The sequence below is a fragment of the Stegodyphus dumicola genome, chromosome 10 (genome assembly GCF_044657685.1).
Source record: "Stegodyphus dumicola isolate Sdum_Otavi_A_Nest chromosome 10, ASM4465768v1".
Taxonomy (NCBI): Eukaryota; Metazoa; Arthropoda; class Arachnida; order Araneae; family Eresidae; genus Stegodyphus; species Stegodyphus dumicola.
This window is the reverse complement of record NC_140777.1, coordinates 164,644,833-164,660,735: the sequence shown is the minus strand read 5'-3', so window position 1 is coordinate 164,660,735 and position 15,903 is coordinate 164,644,833. Positions and strand designations below refer to the sequence as shown.

General features: G+C 36.1%; 1 protein-coding gene across 3 annotated transcripts in view; it reads left to right on the top strand.

Annotated features, from left to right (window-relative positions):
* Positions 1–15,903, top strand: part of LOC118205696 (uncharacterized) — a 92,650-nt gene that overhangs the window by 27,002 nt on the left and 49,745 nt on the right. For all 3 annotated transcript variants that reach the window (XM_085825808.1, XM_085825810.1, XM_085825809.1), the window contains exon 5: positions 14,209–14,256. In XM_085825808.1, the coding sequence (XP_085681934.1) occupies positions 14,209–14,256 (48 nt within the window). The remainder of the gene's footprint in view (positions 1–14,208; positions 14,257–15,903) is intronic.

Sequence of the window (15,903 nt, the reverse complement as noted above, 5' to 3'; positions counted from 1 at the left end):
ATCAGGAAGACAGGTGTGCATCAATCTATCAGTAAATTTAAAATTTCGGGAAATTATACGGATCTTAAGAGAAGCGGTCGTCCAAGAAAAAATTGCGCACGTAGAACTGCTCTGGTTGCAAAGGGTACTAGCGTCAGTTCGAGTACTATTTCAAGCCGTTTCACTAAAGATTATGGTTTATTTTTCTATAAATCTGCAAGGAAACCTCGACTTACTCAAAACATGAAAACGAAATGACTGACTTTCGCCAGATAATATCAAAATTGAACCAAACAACAATAGAGTACAGTGTTATTCTCCGATGAGTCAAGTGTGCAGCAATTTTCTGCATGTCATAAGAGTATTCTCCGCCCGTTTGGAAAAAGATATGATGACAAATATACGATTGCAACAGTGAAACACCCTCCAAGCTAGATGATATGGGATGCATTGTCTGCGTCTGGTACTGCTGCTCTATACTTCCTGCCACCTAAAAACACGATAAACGGCAGTCGGTACCTTAATTTGTTACGTCACAAGTTGAATCTTCACACAGATGTTCACAGATGCTCAATTTTCATGTATGCTGGGGCTCCGTGTCACAGGGCAAGGATCATTAAGGACTATCCGACGGCTACTCAGATTTAAGTGCTTGATTGGCCAGGTAACAGCCCAGATTTGAATCAGCGGCCGAGCGGTAAAGTCGCTGAACACTGGTAGTTCGGTCCGAGGTTCGAATCCCGCGAATGGGCTGGCTGCATGGGCGTTTTCGTGGTTTTCCCCATGTGTAACGTGTATACGAGCCACTTTCCCTAAGAAAGTCCTCCACGAAGGCATCCCTCCCCTTAGGCAGATAGCCCTCGAGGCTTTGCCATAATCACACACACACACACACCAGATTTGAATCCAATAGGAAATCTGTGGTGTATTGTGAAAAATAAAGTCGCGGAGAAGCTACCATCCAGGGCTACAGAACTTGTTGAAGCAATAAAGCATGTGTGGTGTATAAAGATTTCTCAAGCTTACTGCCACTCTCTTGTTCATAGCATAGATTGCAGCATAGCATAAGATTGCAGCAGTCATAAAAAATAAAGGAGGTCCGACAAAATACTGTCTATTTTGTTCATTTATAACATATGTTTTTGTGGCGGAATTCGAATAAATCTAGTTTTTCTATGTGTTGTCTTAAAACTTTTTCACACGACTGTATATATATATATATATATAATACTACTTGTATATATATATATATATATAAAGATTTAATTACACGTAGTTGTGCATTTGTTTCACTAGATTGTTGGGCAAGAGGTCAAACTAAAATTTCTTTTGTAATAACTTACTTACATCTTCTATTATCGGTGGTTCTTGTGTTCTATTGGCCAAACAAAGACACTTTCCTTTAACTAAATCTATTTAATGAAGAGAAGACTATGTACAAATATTATATACAGTCATCTACCTCTCAACCCTCTCTGCTGAAAACTCTTAATTAGTTAAACATACAGGAGGCGCAGCGCCCTCTATCTCTTTTTTCTACATCACTCCCCATCTGTACTCTTTAATAAGAGTACACAAACTTACTTACATAACAATATCAACATTAATTAATAATGGATTAATACTAAATGGTACGACATATACAAATGAATAATATAAAAGAATAATCTATACTAGTATATATCAAACCCACAAATGAACATAATAATTAATAATATAATAAAAACTGAATAATATCAAAAGTTCTAAACTAAATCTCGAAAGGATATAACATCTGGATCGATCTTCTGAATTCTCCTTTGGGCGTGCGAACGAGGCACGCTCGAACATGTCCATCTCTTCCTATAATCACGTTTTCAATTACACCCATGTCCCAAAGTAGTTTGGATTCTTTTGGTCCTTCTACCAACACAACGTCTCCAGTCTTAATGTTCCGCTCAGTTTTAGGATTTGCAAAGTTATGCGCATTTCTAAGATGGAGTAAGTATTGCTCTTTCCACTTGATCCATGTTAATTTTAAGAGTTTAGATTGGTAAAGCTTCTCCTAGTTAAAGTCTCTTCGTCGGATACCTTATTAAAAATTTCCAAGAAATGCTCGGGAAAGTTAAATGTACCACGTCCTGGCAATAAAAACTGTGAAGGTTCACCCAGCTCGTTGCTCTCGTATGTTAGAGGTCTATTATTTAGCATACACTCGAGTTCAGTTAATATTGTAGAGAGCTCTTCGAAAGTCAGTAATGCTCTCCCTAAGATTTTCTTCAGAGGTTCCTTGATGCTTCTCATCAAACGCTCCCAAAACCCTTCCCACCATGAGGAACGCTCAGGTATGAATTTCCATGTTACCTCTTTGGATGTCAAGAAATCACACTTGGATCTGCTTTGATTCTTTTAAATCGTTTAATTATTTCACATGTGCTGCGCAAATTCTTGGCATTGGCATTATCTGAATAAATCACTTTGCAGCTACCTCTTCTTGCTAAAAAACGTCGTAATGAAAAAATGAAACTTTTTGCTGACATATCTGAAACCACTTCAAAGTGTACAGCACGAGTGACGGCGCATGTAAATAAGGCTATGTACACCTTTTTGTGGTTATCCGCTTTTTCTCTAATAGTAACTGCTCCCGTTAAGTCGATGCCTACAACTGTGAAAGGATTACTTTGGACTACACGATCTCTGGGTAACTGACCCGTTAACTGTCTGGCGGGCTTCACTGCGAATTTTTTACACACCAGGCAAGCGTTAATAACTTTCTTTACTACTTGTCTTCCTTTAGGTATCCAAAATTTATTCCTGACTTTGGACAATGTTGCCATGACTCCTGAATGGAATACTTTTATGTGTTCACTAAATATCACTAGTTCGGTGAACTTCGTTTTGGGCAGAATAATGGGATGTTTTTCGTCATCTATTAATTCTGCTTGTTCCAAACGACCTTTGACACGCAAAATACCTCTACTGTCCAGATATGGTGCTAAACTGTAAAGCTTAGAATCTGGTGTTATTAGATTATTCCTCTCTAATTGTTAAATATCCGAAAAGTAATTCGCTCTCTGTACTTGTTTTATCCAGTACTCCTCAGCTTCTTGGATCTCCAATACAATAAGAGGACCTTCTTCACAGACACGTTTTCTTAGCTTGGCGACAAACCGCTTTACCCAAGCTGTAACTCTCAACAATTTTTCGAGACTGCTGAATTTGGTAATGTCTAACGCATTTTCTTCTTCTGGAATAGTCACCTGAACATAAGTGCTTAAACGTTCCAAATTTTGAGTATCAGTTTCTACTTTAAACTTCTGCTCAGGCCATTGATCTTTAGAATCTTTCAACCATGATGGACCATGCCACCAGTTATTATCTTTCACCAATGCATTTGCTGTTTCACCACGAGTTAATTTATCTGCTGGGTTTTCCGACCCTGGACAATATTTTCACTTATCAGGCGAGGTACAGTCTTGTATTTCTGCAACTCTATTCGACACGAACTGCTTCCACTCACGCGCTGACCCCTTTATCCACCACAAGCAAATTTCGGAGTCCGTCCACAGAACCTACCTACCAAATCCTGAAACATTTTCAATAAATATTTCCCTAACCTAGCTGCAACTACAGCCCCATCAATTCCAACCTAGGGAGGGAAAACTTTTTTAACGGAGCTATCCTACTCTTCGACATTATTAACGACGTACATACCTCTCCTCTCTCATTCTTATATCTAAAATATGCCACCGCTCCATATGCCACTACTGACGCATCACTGAAAATATGAATTTCAACCGACTGCCCTTTACCTAGAACTTCTGGAAAGTAGAACCTCTCTATTTTCAATGCGTTTAATTCCTCAATTTCAGCGCACCACTTGCATCCATTTGCACCGTAACTCCTTTGGCAACTCTGCATCCCACTCCAAACCTCTCTCCCATATTTCCTGCATCAGTCTCTTAACTCGCACCACAAATGGAGAAATAAATCCGACTGGGTCAAAACCTTAACTGCTGTGCTTAACACCGATCTTTTACTATTTCTCAACGATTCTAAACTACTCAACAATGATGTAACATCTACTCTCAAACCATCCTCTTCTAAGTTCCATACCAAGCCTAACACTTTCAACTTACTATCTCTTTCAGACCTACTTTCTTCACACAACCCTTTCTGAACTCACAAGTCATACAGCTCTTTAGAATTAGTGTTTAGCTTTCTCAAATTAAAACTCGCGTCTCTCAAAATAGATACCACCTCCGATGAAAGACTGAAAGCTGATTCTACACTTTCCCCTCCATAACACAAATCGTCTGCATACAGTGAGCTATTTAACATCTCGACACAGTTTTTGTTTGTTTCCGTGTATTTCTTTAAATGATGTTTGATCGTTGCACTCAATAAAAACGGTGAACAATTACATCCAAATAATACTCTGTTCATTTGCATAATTTTAAAGTCCTCACTGTCATTATCAGGATACCAGAGAAATTTTAAATATTGCCTGTCTGCTATCTCAATCATCAAAAACGCCTTTTCTATGTCACCGCAGAATCCAATTTTAAATTTTCGAAAGGAAAGAATGATATCCAAAATATTCGGATTTAGGTTTGGGCCCTTTTCTAAGCAATCGTTTAACGATAGCTTTCCTCTTTCGCAACTGCTGCAATTAAATACCATTCGAACTTGAGTGCTTTTTTTATCTTTACGCATCACTGCTCGGAATGGCATAAAGTACTTGAATAATGTTGTTTTGTGTCTGAAATTTAATTATTTCCATAAACTGTTCTCTCACAAAGCTGTTACCTTTTAACTCTCGCTGCACCCTTTCGAACTGCTTTTTTGCTAAACCAAAATTATTTTCCAAATGCTCTGGACTCCTATTCCACAACAAGCGAGAGTCATACCTTCCGTCTTCATATTTCAAATCCTCTTCAAATTGTTTAATTATTCGCTCATCGCCAGCAATCCTTTCCGATGCGCATTCAGAGATTACTAGACTTTCAATCTCCCAAAGCTGACGAATCTGTTCCGATATTTTTAATTCCTCTTCCGAATCGATGTGTATAAACAAGCCGGTGGAGTCTGACCCTGAACTTAACATCTTACTCTCTCTCCCCACTCTACCACTCAACGTCCAACCGAATATGCTTTCATGCAGTACTAAATAGTCTGTTAACCGATGTGTTTTCCCCGTTAAAATGCAGTTCAAGTAATCATTCCCAATTAAAATCTGTACCTCTGCCACTTCACTATCGCAGCTGTCAGATAAGTGAAATCCTTGTTGGCGCAGCTTGTTTATAATTTCTGCAGATGGCCTTGGTAATGCATTGGAACATATGGTTTTTACTTCGAATGATTCGATGATTAGAGTGAACCCGGTCTTATTTTTTAAAGAAAGTCTTTTTCTTTTAAATTCTCGCACTGGCGGATTCGAAGATGCAAATGTATGAATTCTTAATCTTTCTGTACCAATAGTTGGTAAACTTGCTTTTCTGGAAATAGACTGACAAACATAACATCTTTCGGAAGCAGAATCGCATAACAACCTAACGTTAAATATGGAATAATTTCCTACTAGTTGACCTCTCAGTGTTTGATAATAAATCACGTCATTAGGAATTTACTTGCTCAGTGTTTCGAGGAATAGTGAACTAACGTTTGTCTCTTTTGCTGCGCTCGCAGTATTTTTAATGGATTTATTTTCTTGCCCATCTGCATCACACAGGCTCTCTAAATGCGACAAAGATTTGCAAATATTACATTTGTTAAAAATTTTATCAACTTTGTACTATTAAAATTTTTTGATCATTAAATAGATAAGTGAATGTTCACTTACCTTCTAAATAGGGCTGCCCTGAACTGCCTGCTTTTCCTTCTTGTCGGTATCCGTCTCTATGATGAACTTCGATTCACTGCGAACACAGCTATAAACTTTTTAAGAAATTTTAATTCATATGAAAGATATCTACAAAATATTTACAAGTTATAATGATTACAAGCATAATTTATACGGAGACGGTCTATCGTTATACATCTGTTAAACGCGTCAGCCGTTCAACTGACTACTTTTAGTCTCTTTCGCCAGAGGGCGTCCGTGGAAGTAAAGTTCTAGTAAGTAAACGCGACACTCCCACCTTGAGGTCCAGTATCAGCAGAGGATGAACCTCAACTGACCTGTAGTTCAAGTCTTTTGAGATTTCGTCATACGTCGAGTTCTGTACCTCATTTGCATATCTGACTCAGGTGTAAAGTTGAGTTAAAGAGGTATGAGGTTCTTAGTAGATCTTACAATCTCCCCTTGTGCGGTTTTCAGTTTCACTAATCTAATGTATCCGTCGTGGGATGGAAAAATTTCCAGGATTCTAGCTAAGGGCCAGTTTATCCTTTTTTCGTTGTTGGACACAATTACAAGATCACCAACTTTCACAGAAGATGGTTCGCGGATGAATTTTGAGCTTTGTTTTAGTTGCCCTAAATATTCTGATCGAAATCTTTTCTCAATTTGGCTCTGTAAAGGTATCTTTTAATGATGGATTTAGAATCCAAAAGATCTAATTCAGGAACTCCAGTCTCTGGAATTTCTGTTAGAAACATTGCTGGGGTGAGAGCTCTTAAATCCTTTACGTCTTCTGACAAATACGTGAGAGGACAGTTGTTCATAATGCTCTCGCAATCACAAATGATTGTCAACAATTCTTCGTAGTTCAGAGAAGATTTTCCTAGTACCTTTCGAAGAATTCTCTTTAGTACTCCAATTAATCTTTCCCACCACCCTCCCCACCATGGCGAGGAAGGGGGAATAAATTTCCATTCAATTTTCTAAGATAGAATTCCAATCTATGGTCTTAAGCAAATTATTTGATCCAACAAAATTGGTTCCATTGTCGGAGTATACAGTGACAGGTCTACCCCTTCGAGCGATGAATCGCCTGAACGCGTGCAGGAAACTTTCGGTTGATAGAGATGAGACTAGCTCTAAGCGAACTGCTCTATATATTGCGCAAGTAAAAATGACGATCCATGTTTTTTGGCCTCCTTTTAAAATTAAGGGACCCATCAGATCAACACCAATAATCTCAAAAATTAAAGCATCTCTTATTCTGTCTTCAGGTAGTGGCGCTTGAGGAATCTTATATCAATCAGAGTCGAACCTTCGACATCGTACACAGTTTTGGATAACCTTGCGTACGGTCTTCCTACTCTTTATGATCCAATATTTTTCACGTAAAGCGCACATAACGAATTGTACTCCAGCGTGACTTAGCCTTTCATGTTCAGATTTTATCAGTTTTAATACTAATGGATGTTCTGAGGGAAGTAAAACTGGGTAACGAAAGTCAGCATCATCGTCTCTCTGAAAGATACGTGTCTTCACTTTTATAAGGCCGTTGGAGTCCATAATAGGTTAGGTTCTAGACCACGTATTCTTTTATCTTTCAATCCTTTGAAAGATTCTCGTTGGATGAGTCGGAAAACCACTGTTTCAGCTCCTTTTCGTTCCTCGACTGAAATTCTCCCATGAGTTCTTTCAGATGGTGGTGTTGTAGCATTTTTAATGAATCTAAAGATCCAAGATACGACCTTTATGATCTTTTCGAATTTTGAAATATTGTCAAAAAGGTTAAATTTATCTGTATTCGTGTTATTGCTGGCTGAAACCACAGTTCGTTTTCTCTCTCCATTTACTATATCGAAGTCAGGATGTTCTCCATCTGCAGTAGGCCACTCTTCTGGAGGTCGATAAATCCAATCTGGTCCTTTCCACCATTCGGATTTCCTCAATTCTTTTGCAGAGCAACCGCGTGATGGCAAATCCGAAGGATTAAACTTTCCGGGAATGTGATGCCAGTGATCTGGGTTACTCAATTTTCGAATCTCATTTACTCGGTTGGCTACAAAAGTGGACCAATTTTCTTTCTGTTTTATCCAAAAGAGAGCATTTGTGGAATCCGTCCAGTAAAAAACTGGAACCGCTTTTAGTTTCAAGTCTTCTCTTATTGTATGAGAGAGCCTGGCTCCAATAGTGCAAGCGAGTATCTCTAGTCGAGGTATGGTAAGTGCTTTTAGGGGAACAACTCTCGCTTTAGATTGTATCAATTGACAAGTGACTCACCACTGTGTCTAAGGAAAATGCAGGTCACATACGCGTCCTTGCTTGCGTCCGAAAATACATGCAAAGTTGTACTTTCGTCTACTTTGGGAAGCAATCTAGGAATTTTGATGTCTTTCAAATATTTTAACTGAGATGACCATGTGAAAAATTTCCTTGCTAGATCATTCGGCAGATTAGTATCTCAAATAATTGTACTTTCGTCTACTTTGGGAAGCAATCTAGGAATTTTGATGTCTTTCAAATATTTTAACTGAGATGACCATGTGAAAAATTTCCTTGCTAGATCATTCGGCAGATTAGTATCTCAAATAATTTTCTGTCTCCAGCACTCTTGCAGAATCAATTAAGGCATGAGAGTAACTGGACTAGTAAACCCAATTGGGTCAAAGATTTTACTCAATTCGGAAAGAACAGATCTTTTGCTCAATGCAGGGTTTTCTTCATATTTTACGTGACAAGACAAAGTATCGTCAAACAAGTCCCATTTCAATCCCAATACTGACACAACATCTTCATAATCTTTATCAGAAAGGTTTAGAATTGAAGTTTCATTTTTAAGTCTATTATGTTTCCAAACTCTTAGGTCAAATTTTGCAGTAGCCATTATTTCTCTAGATCCTTTGATAAATGAGTTTAATTATTCAATTGATTCCACGCTCGCTACGCAGTTATCCACATACATGGCTTTCTTTAGCTTTGAAGCTATTTCCTCATGTTGTTTTGGTACATTTTCCAAATGGTAGTTAATCGTGGCAGCGAGTAAAAAGGGGCTGGCGTTTACGCCGAATACAACCCTTCGGTGCCGATATATAGTCAGTTTTTCAGGCTGTCCTTTCTCCCACCATAGGAACCGGAGAAAATCTCGATCCGCTGGGTTCACACCTATCTGAAGAAATGCTCTTTTTATATCGGAAATCACTCCATACTTCCTCTCTCGAAATTTTGTCAAAATTTTGGGGATCAATTCAAGATAATTAGGACCCTTTTCCAGGCAGTCGTTCAGAGATACCGAATTTTTCTCCTTTGCAGATGCGTCGAACACTGGTCGAATTTTGGTAGTCGAATTTTCCCGAAACACTGCTCTATGTGGCAGATAATGTCCTTTGATCTTTTCTGCCTCCGAAATATCGATAGGTTCAATTATTCCCTCTTCTACCCAATCCTTTAAAACAGTTTCGTAGGCTTCTAAGGAATTCTTTGTCTGATGAGTTTTCATGCAAGACTTCAGACGCTTTTCTGCAAGGATTCTATTATCTGGCAACTCAGGATGAATTTGAAGCCATGGCAGTGACACCTGATACCCTCCAGCGTCATCTCTATTTAAAGTACGGATAAAATAATTTTCTGTAGCCTTTTGTATTTCTTGTTTTGTTTGCGAAAGAGCTGGTTCAGTTATTCCGATAGAATCAAGAGACCACAAGTCACAAATTTTTCTGTCACTAATGTGTAGTGATAAAAGAATTGCATTAAAATTCTTTCCCTTTACCTTCGTTCTCCCTAATATAGTCCAACCAAGGTGTGTATTCATCGCTACTAAACTCTCCGTTACGTGTATTATTTCCCCTGTAAAGAGTTTTCCGGCATAATCTGCTCCTACAAGCATGTGTATTTCATTAGGGTGTTTTTCAAATAAACAAGAATTCTCATTAGTTACATCACTGGTAAAATTTTGTAACCTCTGAGTTTCTTTAAGCATTTCCTATCCTCCAATTTTGGAATATGTGAGCATATGGTTTTTTGGCTCAAAACTTCCATTTCGCATGTGAATCCTGTTTCTGGGTTATTTAACTTAATCAGATACTTGTTGTTATTTTCCCTTTTTTCTATACCTCCAAAAAGCCCATGAGTCACACTTTCCTGATCTAAAGATTTTAGTTTTAATTTCTCCGCAAGAAATGTGCTGATATATGATCTGCTACTTCCGGTATCCAGAATTATTCGTATAAAATTGCTTTCACCATCTACGTAAACATTGACAATTAAAATTTGCAAGATTACACTTTCATAGGATGAATTATTCGTTAAGGCCTTATTTTCAATTTGTTCTTCCTTAATTTCTCCGTTTTGGTTTTTAAAACACATTATAGTGGCATGTCGTTGTTTACATAATTCACACCTTATTCTAGAAGTGCAATTAAAACTAAAGTGCCGAGGGTGTAAACAGCGATAACAGATTCCTTTCGCTTTGCATTTCTCCCTTTTTTTCTCAGTAGACCATAAAGATGCTTGTTTACACGTTATAGACTCGTGATCAGAAGAGTCGCAGAAAACACATGGTGTTTGTCCCCCCCGCAAACTTGCGTTCGTTAACTCCGAAGCTGTGTGTTTCGCAATAGGTCTGGATTCACTCAGTTTGTTATGCTTTTGCGGCGCCGCCTTTGGCTGGACCGTCTGGAATGTACGTTCCCGCGCAACTAACTGTTCAGAAAGAAATTCCACTAGGTGATTCAAATCGTAATTTGATTTTCGAACTGTTTTATTACACTCCAAAACCAAATCTGGGGGCAATGTTTTAAGCGAAATAGGTGTTAATAAAGCTCCATATGTTTCTGAGGTCATATTTAATGATTCAAGACATCGAATATGTTTCTGTATATAATTGAATAACTTACGGAAATTTTGAATGTCATTACAATCTTTTAGAGGTCTTATTTTCAGTAATTTATCGATATGGGCGTTGATCAGTACATCTTTATTTCCAAATCTTTCTGTGAGGAGTTTAACTGAAGTTTCGTAATTTTCTTCGGTTAAATCGAAACCGTCAATGGTGTTATAAGCAGTACCTCCCAAAAAGGATTTCAAATAATTAAATTTGCTTATAGCGTCAAGCGTTTTATTTTGGTGTATGGCTGATGAAAAGTGTTCCAAAATGTCAGCCATTCGCAACTCTCGCCATAAAACTTCGGAATCGTAAGTTCGGAATGCTCTCGCCATAAAACTTCGGAATCGTAAGTTTAGGAAGCTTCACATTATGACTTTGGATTTTAACGTTTTCTATAATATTTTCACTTAACTGTTCAGTGCTTCTTAACACACTAAATTTTTGTTGTTCTATATTAATTTCTTTCAATTTTTTGTTAGCTTTGTATTTAAATGTAGTTATTCTTTCACGATATTCGTCAACACCGTTTAATTCCTGGTCTAGATCCTTTATGTCTATTAATTTTTCTATATCGGCATCTATTTGTTTTAACTCGGTCGATTTTTCATTTAAGACTTCTAAGGAAATTTCTAGTTCCTCTGCATTCACTTCTGTTTTTCGTAATTCAGCTTCGATTCGGCCAATTAATTTTGTAACGGCAGCCCTTATGTGACCGCGTTTTCTTTTCAATGTATCGATGAATTCCGTCATTGTTTAATATTCAATAATCCAACAACTATCAGCAATTCACTAATTATTTATGCTTATGTATCATCTATATAACTGACATTAACTTAGACAGTTTCAATAGTTAGCAAAATAGCAGTTAATGGCAGTCCCTGTTCGGGCGCCATGTTAAAAATTTTTATCAACTTTGTACTATTAAAATTTTTTGATCATTAAATAGATAAGTGAAAGTTCACTTACCTTCTAAATAGGGCTGCCCTGAACTGCCTGCTTTCCTTCTTGTCGGTATCCGTCTCTATGATGAACTTCGATTCACTGCAAGCACAGCTATAAACTTTTTAAGAAATTTTAATTCATATGAAAGATATGTACAAAATATTTACAATTTATAATGATTACAAGCATAATTTATACGGAGACGGTCTATCGTTATACATCTGTTAGACGCGTCAGCCGTTCAACTGACTACTTTTAGTCTCTTTCGCCAGAGGGCGTCCGTGGAAGTAAAGTTCTAGTAAGTAAACGCGACAACATTTAACCCATTTTGCCTTACAAAATGGTTTCTTGTGACCCTTTTTTAAACAGCGCTTGCACTTAAATTGATCGTATAACGCTTTGTGTTTCTCTGAAATACTTAAGTCGCAGTCTTTTGAGAGGTGAGATTTAAGACAAAAGTCGCACATATAATTTTCGACTGATGTATTAAGCGTCGCCGCTGATACCATTTCCTTTTCAAATTGGAGCAACACTTTTACGATAGTTGTCGGTATTTCTTTCACTGGTTATCGAAAGTGTTTGTTGTTTAAGACTCAAGAGTTAATGACTTTTCGCGCGCTTCTACTTCTCTCTTTAGAAACAACAATAAATCTGACACTGTTGACTCTGTGTCGACCTTTTGCTCCCTACTAAACTGTAACACTAAATCTTGCGGTATACACTTATATAAAATAGGAAGTAATAGATTGACGTAAGAATTAAAATTAATATCTAATGTCTAAACTTCTTGTTTGAACTGTTATTTCATCATATAGTTTTCTTAAACTGGCTACATCACTTGAACGGCGTACTGGCTCCATAGCTAGGAGAATGTTCATATGCGCGCTAATATTCCTTTTTTCCCAAATCTGTCAGTTAAGATTTCGATGGCCTTTCTATAGTTTTCTCCTATTAATGGCAATCCGCTTATAGCTTTTGCAGCTGAACCGGTGAATAAAGACCTTAAATAGTTAAACTTCTCAACATCTTGAAGCGTATTGTTTTCGTAAATGGCAGCTTTATACTGAGCCCAAAATTCAGTAAATTTACATAAATCGCCGCTGAAAGTTTCTAAGGTAATGCGAGGCAATTTAGTATTATAATTAGTTTTGATTTCCGAAACTTGTGAAGTTGTTCCGGTTTTACCCACATTTTGAATATATCTATTGACTTTCGATTTACATCTAATGATGGATTCTCTGTATTTTAAACAATGTTCTACTTCTGTCTCTAATTCCTGAACAGTGCTTTGAGCATTAATAACTTCATCATATTTTAACAAGCTAGTTTTTCTCTCGATTAACACTGAAAGCGATTCCTGCAACACTTCTAGGTTCGGATTCTCGCTTTGCAATTCCTCATCCAATTTCCTTATTAATTTTGTTACACTGGTACGAAACGAACCTCTAATTTTTCTGTTTCCTTCGACGGTTTCTTCAAAACTCATTATCAAAGATAAATTGCATGCAGATAAATGAAATGACTCACCTTCCCGGCCGATGCACCAAAAACTTGATGTATGTAATAACTTACTTCCACCTTCTATTATCGGTGGTTCTTGTGTTCTATTGGCCAAACAAAGACACTTTCCTTTAACTAAATCTATTTAATGAAGAGAAGAACTATGTACAAATATTATATACAGATTACAGGATAACTGGTTTATACTTCTCTCAACCACTCTCATCTACCTCTCAACCCTCTCTGCTGAAAACTCTTAATTAGCTAAACATACGGGCGGCGCAGCGCCTTCTATCTCTTTTTTCTACATCTTTCAAGTGGAAATAAACATATTCCAATTTCCTTTCACGAAAAATAAATCTGAAAAGTTTGAACACTTCATATGTAACTTATCAGCTAAGTCTTATTTTCTTGTTGAGGAAGATATTTAAATGATCTGAAAAATCTTGATACGTATATACTATATATATAAATGTGTATATTCTATATATATAAATTTTAGTAAGTTATATGTGTGTGTATATACTATATATATAAATTTTAGTAAGCACGCCATTCCTTAATTTTGCAACACAATGCGCAACATTTTGACCTAAATTGTTCTTTTTTCGTTTGTTCTTACAACCTTACTTATAATATATATATATACATACATACGTATACATATATATATATTTATATGTATGTAAAAAAAAGTTCATAAATTTCAAATTAAAATGTTAAATTATTAAAGTCGCGCAGTATGCTGCGAATTTGATTAAAGAGGTAAGAGATAAAAATTAAATCAAGAAACTGGTGAACAGTCTAACCGGATGTGCATAAATCAAAATTAAAAAAAAAAAAAACCTAATTTATTACATTAATTTCATTATGTTATTTTATTGAATTGTTTTTGTTTCAGTTTTATGTTTGTACTTCCACTCACTGTTAACCACTTTCTTAATTTAATTTATGATTTAATTATTATCTCTTGATTATATATATGTGTGTAGATGTGCTATATGTATATAACATAATAACTACTGTCAAATGCTTTGGGATATAAATGTTTGTTAAATTCATATATTTTTTTAATTAACATTTGCAGCAGAGCCTCAGATTTTGGAAAGAGTAGTCGGAAGAGGATTACATGGAGGTAATTTGTAAATCATAATTCGCTTAATTAACTGATATATGTACTTTTAAAAATATAATGTTCTTTTTTCATTTTAATTCATATGGGAATATATTCAAATTTTCAGGAATATTTAAATAATGTATTAAAATATATGCAACCCATACATAAAACATTCTATTGTATATCATATTTTCTATAGTAAATGATTAAAATAATTTTGTTTGATGATATATTACGGAAGGTAAAGTTTCAGCCCTGAATTCATTAAAGAAAAATCTAGACATTTTGTCATTTCTAAAATCCATAGTTCTATTTGGGAGAGTTTCGATCTCTATATTCGATTCAAATCACTATTTAAATTAAGTCTTAATGACTTTTATTTACACCGATCTTTTATATTACAATATATACATAATTCGAGATTAATTTCAAATCAAAAGATGGGGATTATCCCCCCTTCGTATCAAATTCTATCGAGAGAAATCGAATGAGCGACCGCTCTCTTCCGAGTTCGTTTTTCGACTCCCCGTTGCCACTGGATGAAGAGAAACTTTCGCTCATTTCACGTTCGAGTTGTAACATTTCTCCCACCTTTTGATTTTTGACAAAGTATGAAAAAATCAAAACAATTGTAAAATGAAAATTGAAAAACGTAAGATGAGTAATTTAAATCTTACCAAAATCAACGATTTTATCTAGGCGTAACAAATATCTTGAATATTTTTAACTTACTTAATATTCTGCAACTTACATTCTTTAAACAATAGGCAAAAAATTCTTTTCTGAAAAATACTAGCAAAGAGATTAATTCAATAAACTGGAAAATCAAATTACATACAAAATTTAAATTCAAAGAAAGGAATAAAGAAAACAAATAATAGTGGTACTGAAAACAAAATTAAACTAATTAAAGTTCTTTGGTTTCACAATTTTTCTGCCATATCTACTAAACTGAATGTTTTTATCAGAATTTTCAAGTTCACATTTTTTGGTATCAATTACTAAACCATTCCTTTTACCAGTATTTCTCGAAGATGTGGATGATTCAGTAGTTTTAAGCTCGAAGATAGGTTCTTTATTGTCTATCTCCATTGGAAATACTCTTTGAACTGGTCTTAACAGTTCACCACTAGATATTTTTACTTTCACCACTCTGATGTTGTTGTCTTTTCCTGGGTATGTTTCGATCACACGACCCATAGGCCAGTCTGTTCTTTTCCTTTTATCGTCCTCTACAAACACTAAATCACCTTTCTTGATGGTTCGCGAAGGTACAGTCTTTGGTCGATGTACTAACATACCAAGATATTCATCTCTAAATCTTTTACGAAATTCCACACGTAACTTTTGGTGATATCGCCATCTTTTCGATAAGTTGATTTTATCCAAACTGTCCAGACCTTCAGTTCGCACATCCTGAATAAACATAGATGGAGTGAGTGTACATAAATCGGTGGAATCTTCTGACACGTATGTTAACGGTTTGGAATTGATATTTACTTCTGCATTACATAGGATAGTTAACATTTTTTCATATGAAAGTAATGCTTTTCCCAGGGCTCTTCTCAATAATTTCTTGATCATCTGAACCAGTCTCTCCCACCAGCCGCCCCACCATGCTGCGGTTGGTGGATTTAACTTCCACTGAATTTTCATTATCGAAGA